Source organism: Candoia aspera, chromosome 4 (assembly GCF_035149785.1).
Source record: "Candoia aspera isolate rCanAsp1 chromosome 4, rCanAsp1.hap2, whole genome shotgun sequence".
Classification (NCBI taxonomy): domain Eukaryota; kingdom Metazoa; phylum Chordata; class Lepidosauria; order Squamata; family Boidae; genus Candoia; species Candoia aspera.
Genome location: NC_086156.1, coordinates 45,268,645 through 45,292,810, shown reverse-complemented (window position 1 = coordinate 45,292,810; position 24,166 = coordinate 45,268,645). Strand labels below are relative to the sequence as shown.

General features: G+C 38.5%; 1 protein-coding gene across 1 annotated transcript in view; it reads left to right on the top strand.

Annotated features, from left to right (window-relative positions):
* The window catches only part of CPNE4 (copine 4), a 75,252-nt gene that overhangs the window by 5,246 nt on the left and 45,840 nt on the right, over positions 1–24,166 (top strand). Inside the window, exons 3-5 of the mRNA XM_063303982.1 lie at positions 1,953–2,027; positions 9,203–9,286; positions 14,883–14,972. Of these exons, the coding sequence (XP_063160052.1) occupies positions 1,953–2,027; positions 9,203–9,286; positions 14,883–14,972 (249 nt within the window). The remainder of the gene's footprint in view (positions 1–1,952; positions 2,028–9,202; positions 9,287–14,882; positions 14,973–24,166) is intronic.

Genomic DNA, 24,166 nt, shown 5'->3' with positions numbered 1-24,166 from the left:
CTGTGGGTGGCAAGCACAGCATCACTGTCCAAGTCCCCTCTCCTTTATTGCATGAACAGAAGGGGTGGGATTTAGTTCACAAGTCTGCCCCTGCCATCTTGTAGATTTTGACCCCTCTCGGCAGACACTGCAGAGTACCCTTGTGATGTTTTGGAAACAATTTTCAGCATTCCAAACAAGCATGGTTCATTGGTTAGGCTATCAGAGGCATATCCAGAAGACTTCAGTTAACTTTAAGAAAATAAAAGCATATGCATACAGTACAGTAGCAACAGATTTAATTTTTTTCTAAGTAGAGATGTTAATCAAAGGAATGCATATCAAGCACCTTAAAGATGCTTTGTCGGCTTTGAAGTGCCAAAGTGAAAGGCCAAATAAATTCCGTACTCTCATCACTCTCCTTGAGTTGGTATTCTGTGCAATTCAATTCTTTTTTATCCAGGCAGGGAAAAACAAAATGCAAGAGATCATGTGAGTTATATCCAGAATTGAAATGGACCATTTGCTGCATATAAATTGCCCATTTGCAGAATAGTAAAGAATATCCAATTTGTCTTTCCAAGCATTTAAGATTCTTGAAGATTTTAATAGGCATGTGACTGAGCAGACTGTCTTGGAGCAGACAAAATTACAAATTCTGAGTATAAAACTCCAACTTGTAATCATATAATGTCATCTCTGTATTCTCCAACCATCTCGTTGTTCCTGAATGCATAGAGAAAGAACAGGAATGTCTACTGATCATCTCTCCAAGCTACATTCATAAAATGTAGCCATGTGGAAGCCACTCTCATGCATTTATAGGAACATAAGCACCATCTTGAATATGGCCTGTGGATGTGTTTCTGCTCAACCCATGTAATTCTATTTCTGTTGCTCTCTTCACATGTTTGGGCATGTGCAGAGCAAGGGGGCAACAATTAAGACCCCAAACCACATTATTTCAAATCACAGACAGACTCATTGGCCAAACATCAATCTTAAAGCCATTTTATCTGGTTCCTGGTGGCTCTCTCATGTTCTGCTCAAGATGCAGTTAAAGAATAGTCCCTGTTCCACTTATAAAATAAACAAAATGTTTCAGGTGAATGAACATTGGGAGTGAATTCATACTTGCATATTATAACTCTCCATAGATATTATGTATAATACCTTAGCAACTTTCTCTGAAAGTTTTGGCTTTTAACTCCCATAGGCCCTAGCCAGCATGATTAGTTCCATGATTGTTGGGCATTGTAAGAACTGAAGTCCAAGATCTTTGGAGGGTGCCAGGGTGGAAGAGAAGGATCACAGTTGTGCTTGAATTAGAGAAGAGGACCTTGAGGAAAAATGTGTTTAGTTTTCATTTTAAATTAAAATGAAACAAAAAGCCTATTGGTCTGTGCCTTTTCAGACCAATATGCAAATGGAAATACTATAAACCTTCAGATTACTCTGGATGTTGGGTTGCAACAATGCATAATACATAATATGTATATAATACTATGATATTGTAGTATAATATAATACATATAATAATATAATACATAATAGAATATGAATATTGGTATATTATGATTCATATATCATATATTATTTGAAATGTGTACATTAATAAATATGCACTATATATATACAAACATACATGCATACATATATGATAACAAGTTTCAAATAACATGTATCAACATATATAATAATAACATATTTCAAATGTTTGGAAGAATTTGTATGCTTCTGATCCCCAAATCATGTTCTGGAGAACATGGCCTCCAAGAATGCAGAAACTGAATATTTGTTAATTATATTAGCATTTGTGTTTCATTCCTGGTAATGCAGCTGTCACATTTCTAGGCCTCATGAGTCTTTCTGTTCTCCATGCATGCTCATCACAGTAGTAAATTGCATTGTCTCAGACTTTATTCCTCATTCCCTTGCCCCCCACTGAAATGTAACTGTGGTTGTTCACATAGGTGATCGCTGAAGAATTATCTGGCAATGATGACTATGTTGAGCTTTCCTTTAGTGCACGGAAGTTAGATGACAAGGTAAGCCAACTGTTTTATATTAACCTTACTGAATAAAAGAGGAATGCAGACAAATGTGATTTAATGAGACATCCTCCCCTGCAGCTATTTTTGTAGTGATAATGTTATTAAACATATTGGAGATTCTCAGATTAATACTCATAATGAGGCTTTCGTCAAGTTGCATAGTAATGAGGGAGTAAAATTCCCAATGGAATGTAATTAGGAACAAGACAATTTAATTATGTGGAGACCTTGTGTATTTAAAATGCCAACCATCACAGCAGTTGGCTTCTTCTAACTTATCACAGACAATAACATTCAAGGCTGACATCTTGCAATATAAACTTGGGAAAATGTTTGAGTCTGGGTTATTGGGCATGCTTCCTGCACACACACACACCAGGATATTTTTCCAGTGAATATATCAGATGTCCAGAAACTTGGTGCTTTTCATGTGTACCTGGCAAGGCATTATGTTATTGTTAAATAATTTCACATAAAGTTTTATTTGTTTACAAACAGTTGGTCTTCTGAGTAAGTATGAGGCAGAATGTTAAAACACATCCCCTCCTAATACCTAAAAGGTGCTAAGCTACTAGGACAAGCACTGATAAGAGAGAAGATAATGTCAATATATAAAATTTTAAGTATCTCATTTTGAAATTGTGCCAGCAAGATTTAAACCACATTCCCCAAAATAAATTTTGAAACAATTACATCACTTCTGACCAAATGAACCCAGTTTTGCCACACCATTCTCGCTTGAATAATCAATGAATACACTTGTGCAACTGATGGAAATTAAATAACACTCTTGTAATAGCATCAGTGATTCCTGGTTTTCCTTGTTCAAACTGGAAAGGATAAGGTCATGAAACACAGCATTTGCATCCAAGCAGTTACTGAGAGCCTCTGAGCCTTAACAGGTTCAACTAATCCTGCCACTTTACTATGGCCCTCCCGCTGAATTGGGGAAGCCACCATTTTAATTTTCCAGGTTGCTCCCAAGCAATGTTGCATGATGGGGAATTTACATGATAGCCCTTGCTTGATACCAATTAGGACACTGATGATGGTGAAGCTCACTACTGCTGCCATTTAAGGCAGTGAGGGGCCCCTGTTGTAAAAGGGAGGCCACTAGAAGGCAAAGTTCTGTCAAATCTGAAGCAATCTTAGGGTTCTTTCCACGAATTATCCACTTATGCCCTTGCTGAGATTTATATACTTAATGAACTACAGCTTAGTAAACTTCCTTAAAATATCAGGCCATACGGATCTCTACTACTTGAGGTTCAGGTATTTCAACTTAAAAAGTACCCCTGTTACAGCAAAAGGTGATACTGTAAATAGAACAGCTAGAAGACTTGCTTTTTAAAGAAAAGAATGTTGCTAATACTGTTTGAATATATGCAGCATTTGCAGCATAGTCTGTATTTGATTAGAAGGAAGCAGCAAATCTAATTAAAACTGCCAGCAATATTTAGGTTAACAAAGTGTAATGAATCTGTAATTTGACTAAGGTGCAAAGGTTAATAGCATCCCTAAGTTAGGTATCTTTAATCACTCTAAACATCCAAGACCTTTGTTTTGTGCCTCATCTGAAAGGTGAATTATCCTTATTGGGAGGAGAACAGTTAGTTCTTGAGTGTTTTGTTTTTTTTTAAACCCTCAGCCCATTATGTTTAACTCTTCAGAGATTTAATGCAGTCACATTTTTTAAATAGTATGAAATTATAGAGATCTGTTATCTATAGTTTGTAATCTTTTGGTCATGCAAAAAATAAAAAAAACGGGGGGGGGGAAAGCACACCCCAAAATACAAAAGAGCAGGTGCACCAATAGTTGATGTTTCTTTGTTTGCACAAATGCACTCCATAATCTGGTGAACACAATGCCTTGAAAGGAAGGCAGTTATCATTATAGTTATTAAGTTCATCAACAGAGTTTTTCCTAAGGATGTTCCGGACTAGAAGAACAGGAGTTTGACTCAACCAACTCTGAAGCAAACGAGGTTATGCATCAACTCTCCAATCAGTCATTCCAATTTTACTCCTCTCTTCAGATCGGCAAAATAAATGTAGCAAATTTAAAATCAGAACATTAAAAAAGGCTCAAATTGTACGTGACATGAGATTTTCTGCTGAACACAAGTGGTAGCAGAAATAACTTTTTGTTACTTTTTTGAATAAGTGACCTGACTGAATCAGAGAGCAATAAAACATCATTAGAACTTCCTAATGGCCTTAGGTTGCTGATCCCTGCTGGATCAGAAGAGCTACCCAGCCACGTCCAGTATAGAGATAGCCATAAGAAAAGACCATGATGGCCTTGGAATGGTTAATCGATTAAAATCTGGAAAGTAGCTGGAACAGGAATGGAGAGAAAGTGATCCCTCACTGGCCACCCTATAAGCTTTCAGATCCCATTCCGCCTTTTGCTAAGTGTAACAGTAATGACTATATCCCACCTGCTGTCAACATTTTCAGAGCCAAGGTCATCTGTTCTAGCTTATATGCTGACCTCTATTGAGCAGTCCAATCCAAATTTCAGAGGGTTTTGCTCCAAGTACCCTGTTGTATACCTGACTCTCTGCTGAGATTGGAATTGGGGCTAATCTCCATGGAAGATGGTGATTGTTACAGATTTAAAATATTACGGACAATCAGCTCATTATTTGATTCTGCTTGGACCTGGGAGGCCCTAGTTGGAACTGAAAGAATGAGCTCTTGGCATGGACATCTGGAATAATTCAACCAAATTTAACCACTCTGTATGCAGCTGTTACACTTTGATGGCTCCCTCAAACCAGAAGCAAGATTCTCACAGGGTCTCATTAACAAGATTTATTGAGCTGAGCCTGATAGAATTATTTAGGAATCTCAGCAACTGATTATTGTTCATATAGAAGTAATTTATCCCCTGAAATATCTTAGAGTGGAGACATCCACCATTTCTTCTTATTAACTTAATGAAGTGGGGAGGAGGCAGACTTTTTTGCAGATAATGGAAAACCATGCAGCTGTCTGTTTACCAAACTGTCTCTCAAATTTTTATCAGCTTGTGAACCAACCCCTACAGCAGCAGGCTTGTATGGGAGACTGCTTTCTTATGCAAAGTATTTAGCAAATATCCTTTACCAACCCACAGAAGAGCTTCTGTCCTTACCTTCTAGAATGGCCTATCATCTTCCCTGTTAGAAGGAGATTTCATAGTGCTCCTGTGCAAGAACAACTTTGCCATAGTCCACTGGAGGAAAATAGAAATACTTTCACACATCATCCTCTTGTCATGCCTCTTCTACACAGCATGGAAAACTGAATTAATAATGCTTCTCTTAATCTATAGCCAGTTTATTGGAAGATAAGATTTTTGCTTCTTCTAAGATGACAGATCATCAGATATCTTCAGAAGGTTCACTAAATTCATTGCACTCGCATAGCTGTTAGACATTTAACTGTCTAGGTATTTTGATAATTTGCTTGTCTTTTTAAGTTGATCTGCGCTTTTATGTATATTGTATTTACTATTCTTTGAGTGTTTTAATCTGAACACTATTTCTTTTTTCTTTGGTTTGGTTTGGTTTGGTTTGCTTTTTTTTTTCTTCTGTAAAGTCTAATACATAAATAAGCTTGTGATGGAATGAACTATGACATATTTATTTCATCTGAGAGTTCAATTAATTTGTTCAGTATATATGAAAAATTCCCAAATGTGTTATCTGCATCAGAAGTGTTATTAAGATTTTCTCTAGCAACACTTTGTATTCAGGTTGGGTTGACCACTTCCCATCTACAGAAGGTGAAAATGTCTAGCTGATCTTAACTAATCTTCCAAAAAATCTAAGCATGGACAGATGATTAGTACTTGGTTAGAAGCCAGAATCAGGACCATGGCTTTAGGTGGAAGACCATCTGAAAATAGCAGGACTATGACCTCAGCAGAACCTTTTTTAAAAATCTAGAAGAAGATTGTGGCAACTCATATTCATAATGTGGCCAAGAAAACTACAAGGTTGTCTCTGTGTAATGTATGTGAGAGTGCCCAAACTTTTTAAAAGTGGTGGAGAAGTGGAGAAATATATATGCATATGCATATGTATGTGTATGTGTATATGTATATATATAGTATATTAGGATATATATGTCTGGCATGGGCTGGTCCATGAAGTCACGAAGAGTTGGAAGCGACTAAACGAATAAACAACAACATATATATGTCTGACCCTTTGGGGGGACAACGCTTTTGCAATGTTTTCTTGGCAGACTGTAGCAGGGTGGTTTGCCATTGCCTTCCCCAGCAAGCTGGGTGCTCATTTTGCCGACCTCGGAAGGATGGAAGGCTGAGTCGACCTGCTACCCGAGAATCCAGTTTCCGCTGGGATCAAACCCGGGTCCTGGGGAGAGTTTCGGTTGCAATACTGCTGCCTACCACTCTGCGCCACACGAGGCTTTTTGTGTATATATATTTACTGTGTGTGTGTGTATGTGTGTGACATGTATATATGACATATATATATATATATATATATATGACATGTATATATATATATGACATGTATATATGACATATATATATATGAGACATGTATATATGACGTATATATATACACACAGACACAAATACATACATACGAGACTATATATATATATATATACATACACACACACACACACACATAAAACCTAAAATGTGTTCTGTTTTCCACAGAAGTCCTAAAGCTAGATAAAGAGAACCCAATTAAACAAATTAGTAAAAAAAATATACTTGTTCATTTATTTATTGACAAAAATGATCCAAAGCTATATATCTGTGTGTGGCAAAAGTATGTGAACCTTTGCTTTCAGTCACTGGGGTGCCTACCCCCCCCACCCCCCACCCCCCAGGCAGCAATAACTGCAGCTAAAGATTTCCGATAACTGTTGATCAGCCCTGCACATTGGCCTGGAGCAATTTTAGGCCATCCCTCCATACAGAACAGCTTCAGCTCAGGGTTGTTGGTGGGCTTCCTCAAGTGAACTGCCCGCTTTGTGTCCTTCCACAACATTTCTGTACGCGGTGGCGCTGCGGGTTAAACCACTGAGCTGTCGATCGGAAGGTCGGCGGTTCGAAACCGCGCGGCGGGGTGAGCTCCCGTTGCTCGTCCCAGCTTCTGCACACCAAGCAGTTCGAAAACATGCAAATGTGAGTAGATTAATTGGTACCGCTTCGGCGGGAAGGTAACGGCGTTCCGTGAGTCATGCTGGCCACATGACCCGGAAGTGTCTATGACAACGCCGGCTCCAAGGCTTTGAAACGGAGATGAGCACCGCCCCCTAGAGTCGGACACGACTGGACTTTACGTCAAGGGAAACCTTTACCTTTACCTTAAGATCAGGACTTTGACTTGGTCATTGCCAAACATTAACTTTCTTCTGCTTCTGCTTCTGCTTTGGTTGTACAACTTGTGTGTTTTGAGTTGTTGTCTTGCTGCATGACCCACTTTCTGCTAAGCTTCAGTTCACAGACAGATACACTGACATTTTCCTGTAGAATTTGCTGGTGCAATTCAGAATTCATAGTTCCATCAATGATGGCAAGCTGTCCTGGTCCAGAGGGAGCAAAGGAGGCCCAAACCATGATACTGCCAAGTCCTTGGTGCTCTCTGAGCTTGTTGTTTTCTTGCAGACATCTCATTGCCATATTAGGCAACATCTTCAGTGCAAAGAGGGAGTGGGCCTTGCTCTCAGTTTATATACCATGGCTTGCCCTGCTTGTGTTGGTGGGAGTGTTGTTCTCTCCTTGGGAGTTCTTTGATTGGGCTGTTGTTTGCTGCTTGGTTGATTGCCTGAGTTGATAGTTCCTTGATTAGGGTTTATTGTGCTGTTTTATGGTTCATCTGGTGTTAATCCTAGCGTTGGTTTTTGCATATCTGGGTGTTGATTGCTGGCAAGGGAGTGTCCTGGTCTTTTGGCTTTTCTATTGTCTCTTTTGAATGGTATGTAAATGTTGTTTACCTCTATGTCTGTTGATGGCTGCTTTGTCTGAGTGCCAGGCTTCCAGGAATTCTCTGGCGTTTTTGGATTTGGCTTGGTTTAGGATGCTCACCATTTCTCAGTTGAAACTATGGTTGAGTCTGTCCATGTGTTGTGAGATTAAGGAGTTCTCATCGTGTCTTCTGACTGCTAGTTGGTGTTCATGGATGTGCTCTGCTAGTCTTCTGCCTGTCTGTCCTACATAGTGGCTGTTACAGTCTTTGCATTGTATGTTGTAAATAACTCCAGTTTTTTCTTCTTGGGCTATTGGGTCTTTTGGCTTGCTTAATATGTTTTGAAGGGTTTTAGTTGGTTTATGTGCTACTGTGATGCCATGCGGTTGTAACAGTCTGTTGGTGGTTTCTGAGATGTTTCTGATGTATGGCAGTGTTATCCTTTTCATAGTTTCCATTGGTTGGGTTGTAGTGCATTGGATGGTGAGGCACTTTTTGATGAAGTTGAGCGGGTATCCATTTAGTTGGAAGATGCTGTGCAGATGTTCTTTTTCTTTTTTCTGGTGTTCTGGGTTGCTGCCGTGTGTAAGTGCTCGTCTGAATAATGTTCTTACACAGTTTCTCTTGTGGGAGTTTGGATTGTTACTTTGGTAGTGGAGCACTTGGTTGGTGTGGGTAGCTTTCCTGTAGACTTGTGTTTCTAACTTATCATCATTTCCTCTACTGATGAGGATGTCCAGGAATGGTAGTGAGTTGTTGTTTTCTTCCTCCCTTGTGAATTTTATTCCATTAAAGATGGACAGAGAGAACAACATCCCTACCAACACAAGCAGGGCAAGCCATAGTATATAAACTGAGAGCAAGGCCCACTCCCTCTTTGCACTGAAGATGTTGCCTAGTCTGGCAATGAAACGTCTGCAAGAAAACAACAAGGCTCAGGGAGCACCAAGACTCCACAGTTCAACTCTGAGCTACAAATATTTGCTTCGATTGGTACATGATACTGCCACCACCATGTTTCACAGATAGGATAAGGTTCTTACGCTGGAATGCAGTGTCCTGTAACATATGAGGCTACCTGAAGAAGAACCAGCTGAAGTAGGAACTGACGTTGATTGAAAGATTAAACAAGAATTGGCTTTTTACATATTCAATAGGCAAGCAAATAGATTGTGTGATGGAGTCTAAGGGCCTTAACAATAAAGAAGGGCCATGTTTTCAATTTCAGGATTTCTTCAGCAAATCTGATCCCTTTCTGGAAATCTTCCGAATGAATGATGATGCAACCCAACAGCTTGTTCACAGGACAGAGGTAAGCTGAGAAATATCACACACATACTCATTTAAATAGAATGTTTACTTGCAAACTCACAATTTCTATGAAAGGGTACCTTTCTACTTGTGCCCCCCCTTTTTTTTAAATTAATGCAGCAACTGAATGATGTCATTCTTATTTGTGATGCTACAGCAGAGATTTAGGGCCTTCAGAAAGTGCTATAGTATAAATAATATTATATCTTGTTCCCAGGATGTAACTGAAGAGTGGTGGCAGTGTTAAATTAAAGAAAAGCCTGGTTGTGAGCTAAGAAAACAGCAGGATATATTTCAGTTCCATTCTTTGTCACTGTCACAATCCCAACCCAGCTCCTCCTCCTTCATGCTGGACTCTTTGACCCCTGATGCAGTTCTAAACTATCAGATCCTGACACTTGCAGTTTGCACGGGTGGGAAACTTCCTTTGAAGCAAATGGAAGCTCCCTTTCATGCTAATGCTAAGCTCTTGATCTAGATCATGGGTGTCCAACCTTTTGGCTTCTCTGTGCCATGTTGAGTGAAGAGGAATTGTCTTGGGCCACACATAAAATATATAATACAGTTAATGTATATAAGTAATAAAACTTCATTTATTTTTTTATATTTTTATTATAAAAATTTTAAAAAGAGGGCAACATAAAACTAGTGGGATATTTGACCTTGTTTTTGTGAAACTAATGCATCAATGAAAGTAGTTGCAATTCTCAGTAAGTTCTCAAGGTGTTCATCAGAAATTTTAATTCTAATTTTACTCTTCGTGTGCTTCATGCTTGAAAATAGTTGCTCATAAATGTATGTGCTGCCAAAAAACGAAGTCATGAATAAGGCATGATTGTGAAGTGAGGGATATTTTTCTCTGGCAAGATTGGTCTTATAGAAGTCCAGTAGAGAGACATAATCAAATTTTTCTTTGAGTTGAATGTCTGATTGCAGCTCTATGCATTACATTTGAAAATTCAGAAGTAATGTAGTTATGTCGACTGAAAATGGAGTGGAAAATATACCAAAATATTGATTTTTTCCAGAAATCTTGAAACCTGTTCTCAAATTCCTGTATCATACCAAAAAGCAAGGCTGCATATTTCTTGCTGTTCACAGGACTGTGTTTAGCCAATGTATTAAAATGTATAAAATTATTTTCCATAACTTGAGCTTGCCATACTTCAAGTTTCATTTCAAAGGCTGTTATGGTTTGAAACATTGCAGTGATAAGTTGGTTTTCACCTTGAAGACGCATGTTTAACTCATTTAAATGAGTGGTCAAATCCACCAAAAATGCTAAATCTCTGAGCCATTTTTCATCTTCAAGTTCTGGCACAAATTTTCTTTTTGATTCCATAAACCACTTGATTTCATTTCGCAAATCATAAAATATTTTCAGCATTTTACCCTGATTTAGCCACTGTCCCCATAATCAGCATCCATACTTTTAAGGAACTCCTGGAATTGGCGATGATTCAATTCCTTGGCCCTTATGAAATTCACTGCTTTGATGACAATTTGTATAACATTATCCATTTTTAAAGCTTTCGCTCATAAATTTTCTTGATGTAGAATGCAGTGATACTTCATCAAATGTGAATTGCTGGCGGCACTTGTATCATCTTCTATCAATTTTGTAAGTCCTTCATTTTTACCAACCATTGCTGGGGCGCCATCAGAAGATATACCAGATATGTTGACAATGGTTAAAGAAAATCTCTTTAATGGCATTTTTACTGCTTCATACAAATTAAGAGATTTAATTGTGTCTTTTAATGGCACCAAAGAAGCCATTTCTTCAGTGACATTATATTCGTTATGAATACCTCTAATAAAAATGGCAAGTTGAGCCGTATCTGTAGCATCAGTACTTTCATCCATCGCCAAAACATACACTTTGAAATTATCAGCTTTACTCTTCAGACCTCTTTTGATAGATTTTCCTATTTCTTCAGTTCGCCTGGTGAGACAAACTGATTTTAGAAAAATTGCTTTTTTTATCAGGGCAAATTATATCTGCCACGCTTTCCATACATTGCTTAATAAACTCACCATTGGTAAATGGTTTTGATTTTTTTGCAATCAGATATTCTACCAAATAACTAGCTTTTATAATAGAGTCCTTTTGAGTTGTGGCTTTTTAAAAAAAAAGTTGTTGAGATGACGGATTTTTTTTTCAGTTCCGCTAATTGTCTGACACATTTTCCTGACAAATTAAGCATAGCGCCTTAGTATTTGTCTCGACAAAAAAGTACTCATATGTCCATTTTTCGTTGAATACTCTTCCTTCATCCACGATTTTTCTTTTCTTTTCTGGGGTCTGTTTTCTGCTGAAACAACATTAAAGCCATGCTGGAATAAATTTATTTAGGAATAAATATATTTTATAAGAAATAACACAACAAGCCCATCGTAAATTGTTAGGTAGGCAAATAAAGCAAAGTTGAATAATCAAATAAGAAAACTTACATGTCTACTTAATAATAATAACAATAAACACCTGTCGTCACAGAACACATGTAGGTAGGTTGAAATATTATATATAACACCAAGTTGCCACAAGCTGACGTGTATAGTGGGCGGTGGTGGTGTTAGCACTGCACTGCCCCCTCCCCTACACAGTGTTCCGTTGTTTCTACTTGCAGAGTCCGCGCTCAACCACCGCACGATCAAGTCACGAAAAAAATTGCAAAATAATGTTAAAAGTTTACAATTTTGGAGGGCTGCATTACTAGCTGTTCAGGGCCACAGGTTGGACACGCTTGATCTAGATCATGACCACAGTCAGGAGCAATGTATTAGACCTCCCCTAAAGCAACAAACCTGTTCAGTCCTTCTGGTTGCAAAAGATATATTGTGTACTCAAAAGCAAACCATATGTATAACACAATATGTATCCTAGCGCTGATTTCTTTAAATACAAGGATTTTTAAAATATATATATTTATTATATGTAAAAAGACAGACCCCCATAAAAACATATATCTATGTGCTAATGAATTTTTTTCTTACATATGCACATCATGTTATACAGTTAAGTTATTAACAGTTTAGACATTTTTCTTAACCATAGGAAAAAAGATAGAAATTAAACATAGCAACAAGTACATGTAACCCAAATTACTTAGTCATCTTGTAAACAAGACTAGGCTGTCAAAATGTTTGCTGAAATGCAGAAAAAGTGGTGGGTTCTTCAGACTTTTAAAAGCACATGCAATTGTGAAAGACTGCTTTTGACTGGAGTAGGAAGCTTTGGTGTTGTGCTGTGTCATTCTTCTGCATGAATAGCATAATGAGCAAGTGCTTCAGTGCTCAGGGAGTAAATAATAGATCATTTAAATACTCTCTGGAAAAGTTCACAAATGGTGCAAGTGTTATGGAGAATAACACTTTGGATTGCATGTATACTTTCGATAGTACAAGTGACACATTGCAATTGATGCATCATTTTTCCCCGTTTTTCTGTTAACATGAGCCTTTGAATGAAAATCAAAGAATTACAAAATAGATAATAAATGTAATCATTCTTTGTGTCAGCTTCTGCCTGTTCATTGATAAGATCATAGCATAGCATACTGTGATCCTAGTATTACTTCCATGCTAGTGTAATGTTTTGTTGTCAGCAAGGTGCTCTGGAATCACTATTTCTAGCACATGATGAAGGGCATTTATTGTTGCAAAAATCTCTCCAAAAACTTACTCAGTATTTAAGAGGAAAAGTAGCTGCTAGGTCTAAACAGAAAGAGCTATTGGTAGAATGATCAGTTCTGGATGTCCTCGTTCTCATTCGCAAAACCAAAAATGCTAACTGGAGAGACATATATGTTACAAGATGGCTTTGTATAACAAAAACTAAGCCATTCGATTCCCACTTCTAATCCTCCACCCAAAGACAGTCTATGGCTACTGGGCATGTTGTCTTCTCATTATGATATTGTGGGGACTCCTTTCCTTAGGGGTTTCTCCATAAATATAGTTTGTATTCCAGGCTAACTAATATGTCCTCTTTGTTCCCCTAGTTGGCCCAAGAGGGAAAAAGTGTCCGTGCTTGTAGACAGCTCCCACTCTTAAAACATTTGTTTGTCAAGTACTGTTAGTTCTGTGACTTCTTTCAACTATTTTACTTAGATATCTCTGTTTTTCCCTTCATGACAGTTCTGATGTTAACAACATAGTCCTGTGGCCAATTCCCATTGGACACATCCTGGAATATTCCAGCAGTGTTTGAATGGCTGAAATCATGACAGAGACAGAACATGTTGGAAATTCCCGTATTTATTCTAAGTTTCCTTAAGTGCCAACAGAGAGAGTGAGAGAACTTCATGGAAACAAATCAGGATGAACTTCTAAAGTCATGGAGTCCAACTCTGCTGATATAGAAAATCCATTGGTGGAACATTTCCTAATAGACAGTCATCCAGGCTGCTTAGGACAGAAGAAGAGACTTTCTAAGACAGTCTTTTCCATCAGATTGTTTGTTTTAACACTTAATCTAAGTTCTTTTCCTTGTGCTTAGAATCCTTATTGTAATTTGAATTCTCTAGAATAATATCATCAGTGTGGAATCCTCACATACATTTTCAGATAATTATTATAATTATTAATCTTTCTGCATGCAACTCCTCAGCCCCATTTTTATGGCCTCCAGAAGCTCTCAGGAATGTGCTGTTAAAATATAGTGGCAAAATTATCATTTTGGACTGCTTAAATCTTAGGGGGAGGATGGAAGAGAGTTGATGAAATAAATCTTAAAAAAGAGGTGTTGAACTTTCAGTAGACAATGCATCTACGCTGAGTAAAGACAAAACACTAAACACTTCTCCAAAAGCCTCAGGGACTAAAAATTTCAACTTCAGGCCCTCCATGATATAAATGCATTGGACTTTTTTTTTAAAGAAATGTGTTGATGACCACAAAAATGTTGCCCACCCCTGCTGTATAGGGATAGATTTCCAGGTTTCCCACATCTTGTTAGTGTTCTTCAGTTCATCAATGTCTTTCTTATATCAGGGTGTCCCCAATGTGGTTTCACTCATCCAGGTGTTATCAGCGGGATGTAAGAATGAAGCCAGAGTTCAGTAACATAAGGAAGCACCAATAGGTCATGTACCTGATATGGAGGGAAGTAAAGTTCTTCCCATTCCTACTAAATACACTCTTGGAGTGAATCTGCTTTCTCTGCTCCTGATGTTTCATATTTTTAAATCTCTCTTTTCAGTGGTTTGGAGTCCCTGTTTTCTCATTCTGTATTCTTTGCTTTGCTTACCCAAAGCAAAGGAAATCAGTCAAAAAGATTCCCACTGACTCTAATGGGCTTTGGAAAGGAGGCTAATGGAAAAAAATATAGTCCTGCAAAAATCTTCAAATGTCAAAGCCATTGCTTAACAACTATGTTCTGTATTGATTAAATCAATTGACTTTGCCAGGTACATAGCCATCAAAAAGTATATCAAAAAGCATAACAAAATATGCCATGCTTAATTATTTCTAAAGCTCTATTATCCTTGCCAATTTAAAAATGTATTTATAATAAAAGACCATTTCTAAATCATTATTATTGCTTTACATTTTTGTTTGAAATAAGCTTATAATTCTTTTCCTTTAATTTCTAGGTGGTGATGAATAACTTAAACCCAGCTTGGAAGGCATTTAAGGTGTCTGTGAATTCCCTTTGCAGTGGAGACCAAGATCGCAGACTGAAGGTTTGTGATCTCTGAACTATGAAATAAATAGTTTTGCATTTTAAGAAACTCCTCTTTAAAAAGAATTGAAGTTAAAGACTGGTACCATTTTGTTTTTTATATAAAATCATATCATATGATTGCATATTTATTTATCCTCAGCCAGTTTGAATTAAACTTTTCACAGCTTTATATTCTCCTAATGATGCTGCATAATATTGTGAAGGTCTCTCGAAGTAACACCACTTAAGCCAACAAAATTGAAATATTTCAAACTAAATTAAGAAATCTAAATATATTAATCAGATTTGCGAGTAGGCTGCTTAAATGCTAATATATCTAAAGCATAAGATCATGGAAGCATAATACAAATTAAGGCTCAGTTCCAAAATCTGATTTCAGTGAGTGACTTTGGTCTTCAAGTCAGTGAGATCTACAGATTCAGCTTAACCATTGGATTCAACTTAACTGTTCACTGATTTGTTACCAGTTTCAATATCTCATTTACTGGTGTGAAATATATTCCAGAATACATAGCCATAGGTTATGTTAGTATTATGTTTCAAGTTCAAAATCTTGCATACCTTTATTTAGGGCAGATGGTAAACCCATGCATTGAATATGTGAAGAACCAAAGCACTGCAGAAAGGCTATAGCATGAGTAAGCATATTTTTAATGTCCATTAGCTGCAGAGGGCAATATGATGAATCAGAATGAGAAGGGACACTTCATGCACAAGAATGGGGCCAAGATTTTTCATGTATTCCCAGGATGTTTGGGAGGAAGCCTATGTGTGTTGGGGGAGGGGGGCTTTGATTATTGAAGTGTGTTAAGCCTATTTTAGAGTTTGCATGTGTATGTGCCTTGAGTCAGCCTTGACTCCTAGTGACAACATGACCAAATCCCTACAGTTTTGCATGCTTCTCACTAGAAGGTGGTAGGAAATCACCTTGGCAATTTTGGCAAGTGCAGAGATCCCAGCGTCAGAAAAGGAAGTTTGGGTCCACTGAGACTATGGATCACAGGTTGCCCATTCCTGGAATAAAGGAAGAGGATTACAAAGCTGCCTACGGTTTCTTTCTCACAGTTCATTCCTCCTGTCCCTGAGTTAGCAGAAAAGTATGTTGACCTATCTTCCATGAGATCGAAATTCCCATAAGCCTCCCATAAAGAGCCAAGACAAAGTGGCAATAGAGTTCCATGGTCAGCTATTGGATAGGGAAGAGGCATGCCTCCAGGTAGAATCTACATTAAATTGATGTCTCTTGAACTATATGAACAGTAGGAGAGAAGAAGGGGTTCAAAACAAGTACAAACTGCTCTAGTGTTGCAGGTGATGCAGTCTTCCTTTCATGATATAGACCTATTTGGTGTTACTTTAATTTAAAAGAAAACTCAGAAAAAGAACAGTTGTGCAGACTATTTGGTGACTCTTGCAGCCAACAACAAACATGCTGGACTCTGGTTAATATTGCTCCAAAAGGAATATGGTTAGATGAGCTGCCTGTACAGTTTTCATCTTCTGGGATGTTTCTGGGTTCTGAGGGAAAGTTAGTGGATGTTCTAAACCCAAGGCCCACTTGAGCTGCTGGGTCATGCTTTGCCTGGCCATTCTGCCCTTTCTTTAGGCCTCTACAAATATGATATGATGAGGGCTCCTGTTCAGCACAACACGAGAAAACTCAATCTCTGTCAAGACTCTGAAGAGAGAGGAAGTGTCTTTCATAATTCATTGAGCTTTAGAGCAGGCAGATGCTACTCATGCTGATTTGGCCTACTCTAAAGCTCAGCGTGACAACAAATGAATCCCTTCCTTCTCTTGACTCAGAGAGGCAGAAGGGATCTGTCATAATAACGTAATGGGCTGTGGAAGAAGCAGGGAGGGAGACTTACATTGCTTCAGCCTGCTCCAGAGGTCAGCATGCTATTAATTCATTAATCAGGTATGTTTTTATATGGCTTTCCAAGGAATCCTTTCAAAGCAGGGCACAAAATAAAAATATTCAAAGTCAGCACTGAAATTACAATAAATTCAAAACAGCTCATTTAGAAAAATATGTATTAAAAAGATGGGTAGGAAGGAGAGTTTTAAATCCCCATTCATCCAAAACATTAACACATCAGGAAAATGCCACTAGGACATTTGATTTCACCTGCCATTCTGTTCTGTTCCACCCTATTTCGCTGATAACTCAAGTTTACATATTGGGGAGGGGTCTGTTTTTTAAATTTCATTTGAGATTTATATCTCTTTTCCTCCATGAACGAAAAGTGACACACATAGCTCTCGCTCTCTTCAGTACAATGAGGTAGGTTGCACCGGGAATTGATGACTGGCTTGAAGTCACCCATAAAATCAGGTGCGGTCACGTGATGCCTCACTTAATGACTGCACTGCTTAATGATGAATTTTCTAGGCCCTATTGTGGTTGTAAGTCAAGGACTACCTGTAGCTCTTTTTTTTCTCCTAATAGATACATTTGCTCTGCATGTTTTCCTCATATGCACATTTTGCAAACAATGTCCCAATCGGTGGTGATAGGAGGTGAGAGATCTGACCCTCGACCCCTCTTGTGTGGGGTCTTGCAGGGTTCGGTTCTCTCCCCTCTCCTATTTAACATCTACATGAAACCACTGGGTGAGATCATCCGTCACCACAGGATGAGGTACCATCAATATGCTGATGATACTCAGTTATATATCTCCATCCCGGGTGAGGTAAGTGATGCGGTGGTTGCCCTTTCTCAGTGCCTGAGGGCTGTGGGGGTCTGGATGGGGAACAACAGGCTTCAGCTGAACCCTGCTAAGATGGAGTGCCTGTGGGTTGATGGTTCCTCTATCTGGGAAGTTATCATCTTTAGTTCTGGACGGGGTTGCACTGCCCCATTCAGACCCTGTGCGTAGCTTGGGGGTCCTTCTGGACTCACGGCTTCTGCTCAAAGAGCAGGTGGCAGTCGTGGCCAGGAGGGCCTTTGCGCAACTTCATGTTGTGCACCAGTTACGCCCTTTCCTGGATCGAGATGCCCACCAAACAGTCATTCATGCCCTGGTCATCTCCCATATAGACTATTGCAATGCGCTCTACATGGGGCTACCCTTGAAGAGTATCCGGAAGCTTCAGCTGGTCCAGAATGCGGCTGTGCAGGCAGTTATTGGTGCCCCAAGATTGGCACATGTGATACCACTGCTATGCTAGCTGCACTGGGTGCCAGTTCGCTTCTGGGTCCAATTCAAGGTGTTGGTTATGACCTTAAAGCCCTACATGGCATGGGGCCAGGTTGCCTGAGGGACCGTCTCATCCCCTTAACATTGACCCGTCCCACCCAGTCATGCAGAGAGGACATGCTGCGAACCCCACCAGTAAGGGAATTCCACCTGGCGGGGTCCAGGAGGCGGGCCTTCTCTGCAGTGGTGCCCACCCTCTGGAACATTCTGCCCTGGAGGTGAGGCAGGCCCCTTCACTCCCGGCCTTCCAGAAGAGTTTGAAAACCGGGTTCTGCCACCTCGCCTGGGGTGGGAGAGGCAACAGTTCTTCTTGGGGGTGGCTGGCACCGTAGATCTCTCCCCAACAAATAAGACCTTTGCCCCTTGGATTTTGTATCTATTTTATTCTTATTTATTGGTTTATATATTGTAATTTATATTTTTATGGTTTTAATTCCTGATTTTATTGTAAACCACCCAGAGTCCCCCTTTTTGGGGGGAGATGGGCAGTAATAGAAATTTGAAAAACAAACAAATAAATATATTTTAATACAAAGCATTATGTATATTCACAAATATATACACAATTTTATGGACACTTTTTCCAAGTGTATACATTTTTGTATATATGTTTTGTTTGGAAAACTTAATTGCATAACCTGGCAAACACTGTACAATATTTACAATAATTGCATTTTGATCAACATATTGGTTCAGGAAGCAATGTTTACATTAAGATGTGTGGCTAATTTGGATGGGTGGATCACTTCCATTCTTGCCATAGCCAAATTAACTGTTTACAACTCATGTCAGTTGTTAGCTCTTTTAAGTGGCTCTTTCCTTTCTGCTCAGTATATATTTATAAAGAAAAGAAATTCCAAACGTCGAGAGGCCTCTCTGTGGATATTTCTTTCTGGTGATGGTGCTTATCCAAATTTGTATACATTCAAGGATCTATGTCAGGCCCCTTGTGTCATAAAAACATAATTCTCTGTCTCTCTCTGTCTCTCTCTCACACACACACTCTGACTTGAGTCAATTAATACACATCTGAAAAACTTCGAAGATTAAAGGTCCATGTAAGTGATCCTTAATCATTTTAGTTTCTCAGGAGTTAGTTATCAAAGATACAAAACAACTGAAAAGCAACTCTCTACTCTGAATCTCCAAGGACTTTTCTGTTTTTAAGAAATGGCAGCCTGAAGGTGAAGGATAGCAATGAAGAACAACTATCCATGGCAGCTTTTGGAGACAACACGACTTTACTGTCTCTGCTTGGATGATTCTTGCAGGGCTGACAGGATCCCCTTTCAGCCTGACAGGATCGTTTTCCCACAGCTCCACTGTACGTCAGAATCGTAACAGTAACAGCCTCCTGTCTTGATGGAGGGACTGTGAAATACAAGCACCAAGCACTGGAAGTAAACAAAATGATTGACACCTCATACTCCATGACTGCAGACCTTTTAGAAGTCAGCAGGGTTTCCCAGAGTTTTTCTAAAGCTGGGCAGAAAAGCAAGACAAATGACTTTTCAAGAGCAAGCATGGTGTGGCAGGGTTGCCTCTATTAAAACAAAACAGAATAGCGTTCCTTATTCACTGTGGGCAATATTTCAAGGAGACATAACTAGGGGCTCTATCTAATGAACCATTTTTTAAAGATTTAGATTTATAAAAAGAAGAGTAACCCAAACTCAGGTAATACTGTATTTACTCAATAGGATGATGCATTTTCTCATGCCCAAATAATTATCTGGGAATGGGTCTCTCTCTTTCTCTCTCTCTCCATCATTTGCTCACTGGTTCCTGTAGAGACCCTGTGAAAACAAAGAAATGGGGCACGATGCTTTTGAAGATTAACCTGCAGTTTATTTATGGAGGGGCTGCTATAATTTCTAAATAGACCTTTTCTCTCTTTTCTTTGCTACCTCTTTGGTTACCTTTTCCCCCCACATCTTCTTTTTCCAGTTGTGTCCCCTCACCCTACTTCTATTTCTGTTCTCCTTTCCCTCATATCATCTTTTTTGCTATTTCGGTTAGAAGGAAGGAAGGGAATGTGGGTGCAGAAGTGTGGATGCGGATGTGACAATGCAGATGGCGATCAATTCATTTTGTTAGTAGGTAGATACCTTAATTTACAGGGATTTTTTCCCCCAACCTCTCTGAGCCCTTTTTTGGGTTGTTAGCCTTTGGCAGGTATATATGTGTCATGTACACATATTCGTTGGGGTGGGGAGATGGCTGATACTCGTTTCAGTTGAAGTTAGCACCCACAAGTTAACAAGCTGGAGAAGCTTGTGCAGGATTTTTGTCTTAGTAGACATTCTTTCTACTCTTCCTCATGGGATGATCATCAGATAAAATTGATTTATATGTTTGTTTATTCAATTAATTGATATGCCCTCTATTTTAGCAGCCTCTGGACCTGCTAGATGAATGGATGAACTTTGTGTGTAATGGCTTCTCCTGCCCTGTTCCCCACCTATATAAGGCCTCCCCTTTCATTTTAAAGCAAGGACCATTATTTCTCTAAAGAGCCCAACACTGAATTATGCAATGCTCAGAATCAATATGCTTTGTAAGAGAGGGGAAAGGTCTATTCTGAAGCTAGATTTGGTGAAAATATATTCTAGAAAAAGGGAACCCTAGCCACTTTCATAGAGTTGCCAAAAATGCCAGTGTGGGGTTAAACTCAACTCAAAGGAGGTTTTACTTTTTACATAAAATGAACCAGGTCAGATGTAATGGGAATCCACAATTTCCTGGGAAATGAGCAAAGTGCCATATGTCTTGGGCTCACATATTTCCCGGCATCCTGTCATTGTCTTCAGACCATAGGAGATTTTTTAAAATTAATATTAAACTACTTTCCCATGATATTTGAACTCAGAGAATCGTGGTTTACTTAAGCTATAGCAAGAGAGAGAAAGACCAAATTAAGTGCATTTTCAGACTGGCTTTAGTGCAGCCTTGTAATGAAAATCATGATTTTCTATTATGTCTCAATGAGGCCTGTATGAAGAATTTTTTAATTAATTATAATTATTGTGATTATCAAGAGCTTATCTAATGTACATACAACTACAGTATTGCATGTCAGCATTATTGATTATTCTCAATAACCACCCTCTAGTGAAGGTCACTTCTTATAGGATCTTTTCCTCTGCAGAGGAAAGGAGAAAATCTTTAGAAGGGAGAAGGAATGGGCATGTGCTGTGTTTGTTTGAAATAGGAACATTTTAATTAAGCTGTAAATATGAAGGCATATGATTTTTTTTAAGTTTAAGTATGTATATTCTTAAAGAACATTAAAGTACATTTTTATTGTCATTTCTAGACCTTGTTTGTTCTACTGGTGAATAAGAATGCCCACTAGTAGTTCAGTTCAGTTATTAGTCATAAAAGTTTGGAACAAGAGAACTGTTCTTTTGAAATTAATGGAGCTTGGAAAATATGAAAGGCATTTTGAAACATTTTTCATTCCCTCCTTTTGATTTCCTAAAAGCCAATGAGATTTAATAGAGTCTCTCCCTTTTCACGCAGTGCTGCGTGCAAGGTCTTCATCTTCACCAGTGTTTCTTCTTTGAAACAGGAAGATACCATCTTTAAGCAGAAATAATAATGCTAGCTTCTGTTAAAAAGATTTATTTTAAGTCCATGTAAGCCTGTTCTTTTCTATCGTACAAAACGAAATTGAAAACCTTTGTCCAGTTTTCTTTCAGTTTGGTTTATGACAATCTTGGCAAGGCCAGTTGTGATTTAAAATGTCTTGGGATGTCTGTTGGGACAGATCTACAGATCTATCCTGGCATTTTATCCAGGCACTCTGACACTTTCACTTTCAGCGCACATGACACCCATTCCAACAGGAGCACCACATTTCCTGAGATGATGGCTTCTCCCCACCCCCTTTGTCTGCTTGCTTTTATGATAGTCCTGGATGCAGGGAGCAATTACTGTTTCAAAATGTGTTTTCCACTTCTGCATCTGAACTTCCTGATAGGAAGGAACACAATCAGGGAAGGAGGAGGACCTCAGGATTTGGCATGAGAACAAAAAGAGGTAAAGAACACTTTTCTCCCTGAGCAGGTTCCCAACTGCAGCTTCTACAGGCACCTCATATAGATGCCTATACAAAGACGCTCCAGCTGAATTGTATTGAGCATTCCATCTCATTGAACTTTGCAGTATAAATGTATATGTATCAGTCATGGTATGACTGCCACATGTAGCATTTAAATGGGAGTTGCTGTTATCTTTGTAATGCTCAAGAAACGGCATGTTAAGCAGCAAAATGTTGACATCAGGTGCCACCTTTAACTAAGCCTTTGATTTCAAACCTGCAATTATTAAAAGCATAATTATCCTCACTGGAACAACTTAGGTACCTAGCAAAGTATGTAAGAGTAGCAGTTAAATATCTAAACAGGCTGACCTATTTCTTCGTACTATAATTAGGGACTAACACTTAAATATTGGAGATTGAAAGCCCAGAGCCTATACTTTCTCTTTTGAAACAGGTTGTTTTCCTTTTTCAATTCCTTTAAAATAATTAATACCAAGAAAGTTATTTATAAAATACAGGTGCTAGGTTTCTTTATTTCAAATGCAGTAATTTGGCTGTCTCTATTTAACTTGAAAAGCTTCCCACATATAGTTGTGTACAATATTTGATTCTATAATTTTGTTCATATTATCAGTGGCAGAAGGATGTTAATGCTTATAATCAATCATAGCTGTGTAACAGTTTGGGGCATATTTTTACAGAGATATCCCAGGCAGTCACATCTATTGCTTCAACTTTCAGTTAGTATTTTTCTGCAGATCAAATTAACTTAAGAGCAGTGATGGGCCAAGAAGTCACATGTCCATTTAAACTTTACTTTCATTAAGCACTTACTATTTGCTGTCAAGCATGTTTTAAAAGGCTTTTAATCCGCTTGAATAGCTAGAGAATCTACCTGATTTCTACCAGAGAAAAGATGAAAGATTGAGTGAAATGTCATGCTGTAAAATATTGAACAGGAGCGTTTTCCATTTTACATAATGCTTATTCAAGCAATTTCAAGCTAGAAGTCTTTTTTTTTAAGTCTATTAAATTGGCAGGAGAGACAAGATGGCATATCCATATGGCTAGATTAGCAGGGAAGGATGCATATGTATTATTTACTATTAGTTCTTTTAAAAGACAAAAGCTCTGGGATTCATTTGTTTTCCTTTGGCTGCATGGGAAAAAAATCAGCATGCAGTAGCCTGTAACCTGTTTGAAACTGCCCTTGATTTGGAACTAGTAGGAAAGGATTAGAAAACTAAGAATAAATGCATGTAGAATTTCAGTGTTTGCAGAAAATGATACAAACTCATTAGGTCCTTATCTCTGTGGTTTGCAATCTATCAAATGACGTACTTTAAGTGCCGTGGCACAGTTTTCAGCAGTTGACTCCTTTTGGCAGTTATCAGATCCTCTGAATTGCTGAAATCAGTTTTCAGTCATTTTGAGGTATGAAATGCATGAAAATTAGGGTGCTTAGTGTGACTGCTTTGTACCCTGTTGTCTTACTTGTATATAGACATCACCACCTGCAAAACTGGGTATTCAGAACATGCTGAGAATGTCAGTTTTTAACTGTTTGCTATATCTGGTGCTGGTTGTACCTTGCTAGTTCATCAAGAGCCAAAGGACCCTATGTCCTAGATAGTTTTCTATGGCCAACAGCCCTCTTGGGTAAAGCATAGGTGTAATTTTAACTGTCCAAATATTGTACAGAATATTATCCTTTGATGTAATTTTTGATGAATGCAGTTGGACTAATCTCTGGAGTCATACATATAACTGAACTGTGCCTACTGTTTCTTTCTTTTAAATTTCCAGTTCATGCCGAACCAGGTAAAAATAAATATGACTTCAAACAAATGAGAAACTAAGAAAAAGCAAAGCTAAAGTGTTCATCCCTAGATTGAGGGGGCAGGGGATCTCCCAAGATTTTGGTGGCAAAAGGAAAGCAGGCAT